Source organism: Camellia sinensis, chromosome 12 (genome assembly GCF_055761805.1).
Source record: "Camellia sinensis isolate YWXY chromosome 12, ASM5576180v1, whole genome shotgun sequence".
NCBI lineage: Eukaryota > Viridiplantae > Streptophyta > Magnoliopsida > Ericales > Theaceae > Camellia > Camellia sinensis.
In genome coordinates, this window is record NC_138972.1 from 94,416,310 (window position 1) to 94,427,796 (window position 11,487).

The 11,487-nt window shown below is 29.2% G+C and overlaps 1 protein-coding gene across 1 annotated transcript; it reads left to right on the plus strand.

The window, feature by feature from the left end:
• The first annotated feature begins 2,596 nt into the window (after positions 1-2,596).
• On the plus strand, positions 2,597-6,151 carry LOC114287034 (uncharacterized). The gene is made up of 4 exons (XM_028230302.2): positions 2,597-3,070; positions 4,105-4,361; positions 4,508-4,959; positions 5,726-6,151. Exons 1-4 carry the CDS (start codon positions 2,943-2,945, stop codon positions 5,984-5,986), a joined length of 1,098 nt encoding a protein of 365 aa, XP_028086103.2. The 5' UTR covers positions 2,597-2,942; the 3' UTR covers positions 5,987-6,151.
• Positions 6,152-11,487: the final 5,336 nt, after the last annotated feature.

An 11,487-nucleotide genomic window follows, 5' to 3' on the forward strand; every position in this document is an offset into this window, starting at 1 on the left:
CATATATTATAAAACTTGTGAGAATGCACATGCGATTATTAGCCTATATGTGGATGATCTATTTATCTTTGGCTCTAATTTGCATATTATAAATGAGATCAAAAATATGCTTAATAGCCACTTTGATATGAAAGATCTTGGTGAAGTCAATTTTATTTTGGGAATTAAAATTACCAAGACTAAGGATGACATTTTTCTTGATCAGTCGCATTATGTTGAGAAAATTTTTAAAAAATATAATTTTTTAGACTATAAACATGTTACTACTCCTTTTGATACAAGTATACATTTGTCTGTTGTAACAATTGAAAAAGAATTGATTAATCAAAAGGAATATGCTAACATGATTGGTGGTTTGAGATATGCTATTGACAGTACTAGACCGGACATTACATATGTTGTTGGAGTACTTAGCAGGTTTACTAACAAGCCAAGTCAAGATCATTGGCTAGCCATGGGAAGAATTATGATATATTCATCTAGTACTAAAAATTATGGTTTGTTTTATAACAAATATCCTGCGGTACTTGAGGGATATAGTGATGTCGATTGGAACACTTTGTCAGGTGATTGTTTCTCTACCTCGGGGTTTTATTTTCACCTTTGGTGGTGGTGCTATATGTTGGAAATCTAAAAAACAGACTATAATTGCTAATTCTACAATGGAAGCTGAACTTATAGCATTAGTTTCGGCATGTGAGGAAGTGAATTGGTTGAAAGATTTGTTACATGAAATCTTTTTTTGGGAAAAACCAATTCCTCCTGTGTTAATTCGTTGTGATAGCACTGCTGCTATTGGTAAAGTGAACAATCATTTTTATAATGGTAAATCCAGACCTATTCGAGGGAAATACAGTAATGTGAGATCCTATATGAGTAATGGCATCATAATTGTGAATTATGTAAGATCTTGTGATAATCTTGTGGATCCATTAACCATGGCCTTGGCGAAAGATAGGGTCTGGAATACATCGAGGGATTTAGGTTTAAAGCCTATAAAATCATAAACCATGTATGAGGATACCCAACCTAGGGACTAGAGATCCTGTAACTAGGTTCAATGAGAAAAACAAATCATATAGTGATTGTAAAAAATGCACTCCTTAATATTTTGATGTCCATCCCTATGATGTAAGTGCATTTGTCCTGTAATGTTGAAGGGTTGAGTTTTTATACTCTTAATAAAATTTTGTAGCTTTTGTTGAGTGGGGTGTGTCAATTACAAGAACATCCTTGACAGATTTCACATATGTGAGCATGAAAGTTGGGCTGCTTTCTATGAGAATAAGGCTTATTTTCAACTATGCTCATGAAAACTGAGATAAGCAGAAGTCCTGAAAACTAGGATAAGCACAAGGCAGTAATGTGCTGGCTATTAAGAGCTTATGTCAACACCTGGATTATTATGTGTGAGTAGTAATACTTTATTTCCCCTAAGTAGTCATAGTTCAAATCTAAGACCACTATTGACTTTAGAGTAGAGGTTGTTGTTTCACTAATGAATGTTCAATGCAGAGCACTCATTCATGATGCATATTAGTCTATCTTTGTTTGATAATATCTCTTGTCCTTGTTGATATTAAAATGAGTGGGAATTGTTGGACCATTTTAATATCTTTTATTTATTTATATATATATTTGTGTTCATAATTTTTCTTTTTTCTTGTTCATGAATAGAGAGATTCATTGTTTTGGTGACCTTTTGTCTTGTTCATGATTGAAGATTAATTGGAGTTCATGAACTTGGTGGCGAGTTAATATTTGGTGACTCTCCATTTTCTCTAGTTTTATGGTCATTATTATTTTTGGTGTAATTTGTAAGGTCCTAGTAGCCTATAAATAGTTCCTCTCATCTATTTTTTTTTACAACTACACTAACTATTTTTTTATACTTGAGAGATTACTTGTCAAAGAAGGGTGTTTTTTCTTGGTGGAGTTTTGGGTTCACCATCTTGTGCAGAGTTGGCTTGAACCATATGACAAGTGGTCTGGCTGTTGTATCCTAGAGGGGACAAGTCATAATTTTGTGATTGCTGCATCGATTTTGTATCTCATTTTCTTTGCATTATTTATCAATAAAATATAATTTTTCTGGTATTTCCTCTAACAAAATATATATTGAAATATATTGTAAATAGGTAATGCTAAGGTCATCTAACATATACAAGTTATGTTATTTGTGAATTTAATTATTGCAAATAACATAACTCAATATTATGATAGTTATAATTTAAAAAAAAAGAAAAAAAGAGTTATAACCAAATATCACATGAGGTATAACTTAATAAATTCTTCGATATTAATAAAAATATGTCATAATTAATATCATAATATATCACAACTAACAATACAATAAGTCATAATAAAAAACACAAAAATCGTGAACTTAACATCTACAAACCTAGATCCATTCAAAGGTCCATATCCGACCAAACCTTAGAAGTTTGTATGTGTATTGAGAAATAAAAAAATAAAAAGTTTTGTCTTAAATGTAATTAAATTAAAAGATAAAAATATAATTTTAAATAAATTTATTAAGTGTGTATACCGTGTGACTTGCAAAATTAAAACCATGAGTAAAAAAATATTAAATAATTTTTTTAAAAGTAAAATAAAATAAAATAAAAAAGTGACCAAAAAAACATTTGTCATTTTCCCTCTTTCCTCCACATTTTCCTCTCCTCCCCATATAACCCAATTGGACAGTAGAGAACAAATTGTAGCTGATTCTATCCTCCTTGTTGCCAGTGATTAAATTTAACGCAACTTGTGTACAAGGTCAACCTTCTTTGGGTTTTTCCTTCCTGGAAAGCCAAACCCCCACGTTGGTGCCTCTCTGTCTCTTCAATTTGTAAATATACCTATATCTAATTCTTTGATATATATATATATATATATGATGAAGGAGATAGAATAGGAGCAAGGTGAAAGAAAGAATTGAGATGGAGCAGACCCAAGGAGGAGAAGAAGCAGAGAGGCGGCGGAGGGTGGTGGTGGTTGGTGGCGGAATTGCCGGTTCCCTCGTTGCCAAATCTCTCCAATTCCACGGCGACGTCACCCTGATTGATCCGTAAGCGTTTTATTTTTCGTATTTTAAAAAAATAAATAAATTACACTTAATATCATTACGATTTATATAAAATCTTAGTTTCGGGTACAAATTTTCATTATAATAGTCGATCTCTATAATTCTTGTTAAATTATGTGCAATTGACAAACACAATCAACAGTATGAAATGAAGGAATGCTAAGAGTGTAATTAACTATTTTCCTCCCTATTTTACTTTTCTTCTTTGTTCCTTCATAAATAGGCACCCCCCCCCCCCCCAAAAAAAAAAAAATATTAACCCCTTTGTGGATCTATTGAATATTTTTTGGTAATTCATGGTAAGGACTGATCTCGCTTAACTAATTGGGAGAGGCTTGTCCTCGGTCCAAATCAAACTGGAGAGAGCTGTTGGGTTTCTGTGGGCCAATTACGGAATCTGCATCCATAATCTGCCTCTAGTGGGTGTTTGGTAAGATTTTTTTTGAGTTAACTTATAACTTTTGATTTTTAAAAAATTATTTTGAACTGTTTGGTTAAACTTATTTTAAACAGTTTCTGATTCTAACAACTTATTTTAAGTCAAAAAAACTGATTCCTCATCCCTTACTTCTGATTACCAGCTTCTGCTGTGGAGATATTAATTCACGGTTATATTTTTAAATTTTTTTATTTTTTATTTTTTTAAAAATAGAAAAAATCCCAAATGGACTATAAAATATTATTATTATTATTTATGAGAAATGTAGACAAATAATAAATAATAAAAAATAAAAATTAATTGAAAAAACTACTTCACAGCTTATTTAACAAACACTACTCAGCAACTTAAATATATAATCTAACAATTATACAAAACAGATTAACAGCTTCTGATTAAAGTCATAATTTATAATTTGTTAAGTTATAATTTATAATCTGTTTTAACAGTTACACCAAACAAACACTAGTGTTGCTAAATATTCATAGATCAATTCTACCTATTAATGATGTTGCTATTTTTGAATTTTTAATTAGTAGCACTTTGTTATTTTTATTTCTATTCTTGTTGTTTTCAGGAAGGAATATTTAGAAATTCCGTGGGCAAGCTTGAGGTCTATGGTGGAGCCATCGTTCGCAGAGAGATCATTGATCTACCATAGAGATTACCTTACAAATGGTCGTATAATCACATCGAGCGCTATCAGTGTCACTAATACTGAAGTCTTGACTTCCGAGGGGCGTCTAGTTGGCTACGATTATCTTGTCATCGCCACTGGCCATGCTGATCCCCTTCCGGCATCCAAATCTGATCGATTTAAACAATATCAAGCAGGTAAAACTCACACGATTGTTATGTCATCTTTCGCCATTTAATACTAAAATTTCACTTTTTAATTGTGACAGTCAATCCTTATTCAGATTTTAATTTGACGTCACAACCTATGGTTTAACTAAATTTCATTTTCTATCGAATGGCAGAACATGAGAAAATTGAGAAGGCTAGTTCCATTTTAATCGTGGGAGGCGGACCCACAGGCGTCGAGCTAGCTGGAGAAATCGCTGTCGATTATCCTGATAAAAAGCTCACTTTGGTGCACAGTGGAACTAGATTGCTACAATTCATTGGACCAAAAGCTTCAAACAAGACTCTGGACTGGTTGAAATCGAAGAAAGTGGAAGTGAAATTGGAGCAATCTGTGGATTTGAAATCTGTTTCGGAAACAAGCAAGACATTTTTAACATCATCTGGAGAAACTGTGAATGCAGATTGCCATTTCTTGTGCACCGCAAAGCCAATGGGTTCGACATGGCTAAAAGAATCTGTGTTGAAGGATAGCTTGGATCATTTTGGAAGGATAATGGTTGATGAGAACTTGAGAGTTAAAGGTCACCCGAATGTTTTTGCCATTGGAGACATCACTGATATAAAGGTGAGTGTTCTTGTGCCTTTTTTGCTTCAAATTATTTTGGGTAAATAATACTCTGCAATTCTGCCCTTTACATCAAATTTAATTGTAGCAACTAGCCCTATGTAATTTTGTTCAAGTTGGTGTCAAATTGTCTAGCAGAAATTGTCCAGTCACACTTACACGAGGCATTTTTTTGGGTAAAAATTCAAGTTTATTTCTTTCTCCTTTTTTTTATTACTCCGCTGTCACTATTGTTTTTTTTTTTTTGGAACTCGCCACCATTATCACTCTTTCCTGCTACTTCCCCACCCTTTTTTACCCCGCAACCCCTACCCTTCCCATCCCATCATGGTTACTAACCGCCCATTCCTTGCCACCCTTATCCCTTTCTACACGGTTGTCGGGCAAAAAAAGGGCTTGGTGAGGGGTGGTCGGAGTAGATGAGATGACAGAAAAGGGGTGATGTTTAGTGATTGGTTTAGAAAATACAATGAATAAATAAAGAAGAATAAATGAGAAAAAAAAAAAATTCCATTTTTACATTAAAAAAAGTCTTTACATGATTGTGGAAGTTACATGACAATTTTTATTAACCAATTTAACATTAGACTAGCCCAATATCCATATTGTAACTTGATTAAAATTGAAGTGACTTGACTAAGTACATTAAAAAAATGACGGACAAAAGTGAAATTTGATGCAAATATAGGGTGCAAAGTGTAATTTACCTAATTATTTTAAATATATTTTAGACAAATCTAACTTATTGTGTTTATGAAACTTGTAGGAAATTAAGCAAGGGTATTTGGCACAAAAACATGCTCTAGTGGCGGCAAAGAACTTGAAACTTTTGATGATTGGAGGAAAAGAAAAGCAAATGGCTAGTTATCATCAGGCTCATTCTGCAAGTGCACTTGTTTCGTTGGGGAGGAAAGAGGCAGTAGCTCAATTGCCTTTCACAACACTCATTGGACATATACCTGGTTTGATCAAATCCAGAGACTTATTTGTGGGAAAGACAAGGAAGCAAATGGGTCTTAACTCTTGATCACCCGCCCTCATAATTTTTTTATTTTATTTTAATGGGATGATTCTCCCCAATTCACAAAATGTTACTTAATTTTGATGGTACGAGTCATTTATTTTTTAAGTCCATTTGTATAAATAATCTGTCAAAAATGATATAATCTTTTCATGTCACATTATTTCATTATATTTGTTTTAAGAAAATAGACAAAATGTGTAATTTTAAAAATAAACGATTATTTTTTCTAAAAACAAAATTGATAAAGTTGTTTCTATAATTATCAAATTTATTTATTTTATTTTTCATGAATGATCTACATATATGTATCCAATAGAATAAATAATTCATATTATTAAAGTAAGACTCATTGAACCTCACGAGTCTTTAATTTTTTCACTCACAAAAAATAATTATTTTAACTAATTTTAAGTATATTAATTTTTTTTAATTTAAAAAAAAATCAAAAATCAAAAAATCACTAAAACAAACCAATATCAAATCCCCTCAGATTTATTGCATGATCGTTTTGTTTTGTTTTGTTAGTTGGAATTTGTATACTTTGCTATATGATCGTGATATGCTTCTTTGTATACTATGCGACTATCACTATGTAATAAAATTATGATGAGAGTATGCTTCTTTGATTGGCCGTTAATTCTTTGTGAAAAAGCATATGATACATTGAATAAAATATAGGTAAAATATAGGAAAAATTATTGAAACATTTCTTTTCAATTTTGTGTAACAGCATATGTTTAAGATATTTAACATTTCTTTCCAATTTTGTGTAACAGCATATGTTTAAGATATTTTTTATATTAACTAAAATCTTTCGATGAAATTTCTCTGTAAAAATATTGAGAGATCTTAATTACTATCAAAATATTATATATTTTTTATTTTATAAAATTTTAAACTTAAAAAAAATCTCCTAATATATATGTATATATAAGTGAGAAGCCTATATATAAAAAAATATTGTATATATAAAAAAATCTCCACTATTGGTCTTGTTTTGATGATTTAAACAGTTTATTTTATAGGGCTCTCTTTTTATATATCTTTTATAAAAAAAATTATATTAATCTGATAATCGTAATTTTTTTATTTTATTAATTTTATTTTTAAAATAATAAATAATTTATTTTTAAAATGCTTGAGATCTCTAATTAGAAGTGTCACTAATGATGTGATAGTAAATCTCACTTACTGTCACTTTTAATGCTGTGTTTGTTTATTTTTATTTTTTTACTCTCTTTAAAAATATATTTAAAACTTCTCAATTAAAGATGACTAGCATCACCGTAAAACTCGGAGTAAAGAACACATCTGAGTCGCTTCAAATCAGATAATTAGACATATACATTTATCTATCTATATATGTACACAAAAAAGATAATAATATGTATAATACCATCATTGCACATCATCACCAGCTATACTGTCAAACTTCTCTAGCTGTACTAACCTAAAAAATCTTCTCTTACTTTTAAAAATCCTCCAAATAGCATTTTCAAGAAAAAATTATTAGTAATTCGATCAGACACATTTCGTGATTATGTTCCTAATCAATTATAAATTATTATTTATCTTTATAATTTTTAATTACTTAACATAAAATTATAACTTATATTTTCTTTACAAATTACAATGCATATAAAAGGTTATTTTAAAAAGATGATTAAAAGTTAATTTTTTAACTAAAAAAAAATGTATAAAAAATATGAAAAATAATGTAACTTAAAATAGATTAAAAAATAAAAAATAATTTTTAATTATCTTTTCAAAATAGTCCGAAATATCACGTGATTCTGTCCTTAGAGAATCTCTAAGGGTAGGGGTGAGCATGGTCCGGAATGGATCGGATTGAGGTAAAACCAGGACCAATCCGTTATTTACGGTTCTTGAAAAATTGGAACCAATCCAATCCATTTCAATCATAGAACCAATCCGAACCAATCTATTTAAACACGGATTTGATCGGTTTAGGACCATGGATTCACATAATTAAATAACAAAAAAATATATATATAACAAATTAATTTCATAAAAACATAAATATAGCGCTATATTAGTTTCACAATAGCAACATGTTTTTCTACAATAGCGACATACTGTTCTAGAATTTAAACAATCATAAGAAAACTAGTTTCACCATAAGTATTTAGACCATTAAAATTAAAACTAAAAACTAACAAATAAAAGTAATAAAAAAAGATATTATACGGGTTTAGGTTTGAGTTTAGGTTTTATATAGAATAAGAGAAGATATTATGAAGGAGGATGTATAATACAAATATAGATTATTTGTATACGGTCCGGATTGGTTCTAATCCGGAACAGTGGAGTTCAATCTAGAACCAATCCGTGAACTACGGATTTTTAATTCTTCAATCCGGAACTGAACCACGGATTCAAAAAATCAATCTAAATCTATCAGATTGGACTGGACTGGATCGGATTACAGATTTCACGGATTCCTTACTCAGCCCTATCTAAGGGGATAGTTAAACAAGGCTTGTTAGGCATTTTAGCCAATGTAAATCTAATTTTGAGCTCCAATGGGCTAGCTATTAGGCTAACTACTTTGCCATCCTATTTTTTTGGTGGCTACAATTAAAGAGCCCCATAGGCTCTCCAAACAATTATGTATATATATATTTTAGAATTTTGTGTATTTATGTCTTAGATTTGAGATTTATATTATATATATATATATATGTATATGTATGTGTGTGTGTATATGTAGCAATTTTATATGTTCTTTCAATCCTGTTTGATGAATTACGAAATAACTTGTTTTATATTTTGTATTTTTTTCTCTCATTCTACATGTTTTGTATGTTTGTATGGACAAATTTATATTAGTAAAATATCAAGAATTAGTATTTTTTTATTTTAAAAATTAATTAAGTTAGTTTAAATAATTAGCTAAAATAAAGAGCATGATTGGAGAACAAAATAGCTAAAGTAATTAAATAAAATAAAAAGTGTACTTTTTTTATACTTTAACTAGCGAAAAGTAAAGAGTGTTGTTGGAAGAAAATTGCTTGAAAGCTCTAGGAAATGAGCTCTAAACCATGCACTAATGACATGGAAGTGTGTGGGGTCCAGTTTGATGTGATGCTTTAGCTTGAAATTTTTTTTTTTTTTTTTTTTTTTTTTGGAACTGCCAGCACAGTAGAGCTCTTTTTAGAGCTCTATAGCATTGTTGTTGTTGGAATTGCTCTTAAACAACCAACAACTTCTCCATCTTCACACTGAGACAACCCAATGCAGTGCTCATTTATCCCAATTTTTTTTTTAACAAAAAGTTTTGAATAAAATTCGTAAATACAAACAATTTTAAATTTATTTTTAAACTCAAGTTATTGCTTCAATTTTAAAGTCACATTTTCAAAACATAATTTTATTTTTATTTTTTTTATATCTAATAAATCAGTTGAAATATGAAACCACAAGACTAGTTGGGGTTAATACAAATTTTTTTGTATGAAATTACAATTTTAAACCAATTAAACAATGTCTATTATTCACACATTATGTAGTCTCCGAAAAATTTTAATAGGCTCTGTTTGGTTGTATTTTCAAATTATAATTCTCCCCACACATTCTAATACCATGTTTGGATGAGATTTTCAAATCATATTTCCACACTAAACAGAAAACTCTATAGAAAACACTCTGTGTCAGGCAGGATTTTTTTTTAAAAAAAATTTGGCTTAACCGGTCGTCTCACCGGACGTCTGGCCGGTCATCACACCGATTGACCTGTTGGACATCTTGAACAGTGCAATTTTTTTTTTATATATTTTTAATAAAACAATATTTTTGGAATTTAAAAAAAAAATTTATAAGCTTTTCATAGATTTTTAAATTGTGTGTTTGATTATAAATTGTAAGTTTTTGTATCAAATATCGTATGTTACATCAAAAATTTCTCGCTCAATACAAAACTCTTTTCAAAACTTATTCACCAAACAAATTTTCTATACTCAAATCATAATTTCAAAACTCATAAACTCAAAATACAACTTATATTCTCAAATCATGGTTAGAAAATTCTACCAAACGCAACCTACTTTTCCTTCATCTCTCTTTTGACTCTCTTTCTCGATCTCCTCTCCCCCCTCTTTGGTAAAACCATCTCTACAGTTAACACAGATTAACTTATGACATTAACACACAACCTAAATATTAGAGAAAAAAATACAACAACATCAATAATAATAATAATTGTTTAACTTTTCTAATTTTTTTTCGTTAAATAAGTTATAACGGGATGCAAAAATGAAGTTTAACAAATTCACAAGATATAACTATGTTTAAGTGATTATTTAGTGATACTAGAGTATTAATTCAAACTATTCACATTTTATTCACTTATCTTCTAAAAATCAATACAAAAGTATTGAGCTTTAGTTTTACTATTTTAATCAAGTTAGAGGATTCCCTCCGGTCTAAAATTTGAGCTGGAGAGAGTTGTTTGGGCCCTGTAGGCTCACCAAGGGCCCTGTTTTGATAATACAAACTGTTCATTTTGTTGAGCACTTTGTGTATTTTATTTACAAAAAAACTTACGTCTATCCAATAACTATAACTTGTTTAGTTTACTATTTTTTTACTAAAAAAATAGATGACAATTGTGTTAAAATCATACAGTTTTTTGATGACAAAAATAATAAATTAAATAAGTTGCAATTATCAGATTGATCTAATTTTTTTGTGTATAAAATACATAAAGTGTCTGACAAAATGAACAGTTCAGATTATTAAAATATAATCCATAGTGGGCCTTACGAGTCCAAACAACTCCCTCTAGTTGGACTAGAGGGAATTCTCCTCTAATCAATTAAACACCACATAAGATTGTGTTTAGTAAAAAGATTTGAAAAGAGAAATGAAAAGAAAAATGGAAATGCAATTCCACTTTATGTTTGGTTATAATGAAAAACACAAAAGAAAAGAAAATTATGAAAATGCAATCTTATTTTTTTGTCTTATTTATTTATTTATTTCATTTAGATTTTTTTTCTCATTTCCCAATTAACTAAACATAATTTAAAATTCGAATCTTATAAATCACTTTGCTTGGTTCCATTTTTTCAAAAATACTTTTCAAAAAATTCTACGTTTTTATTTTTCGTGTTTTTTTTTCTCATTTAGATTTTTTTTCCCACTCGTGTTTATTTATTTATTTCATTTAGATTTTTTTTTCTCATTTCCCAATTAACTAAACATAATTTAAAATTCGAATCTTATAAATCACTTTGCTTGGTTCCATTTTTTCAAAAACACTTTTCGAAAAATTCTACGTTTTTATTTTTCGTGTTTTTTTTTTGTTTTTACTGAATTTTTAAAATATTTTAAGCATTTTTTTTTACTTTTTAGACATACTTAACATTAATATATCTAAAAAGTAAAAAATTTATGAAAAAATCTTTTAAAAATTTACTAAATACCAAAAATACAAAAAAAAAACGATAATTCAGTACATTTTTTTTTTTGTATTTTTATGTATT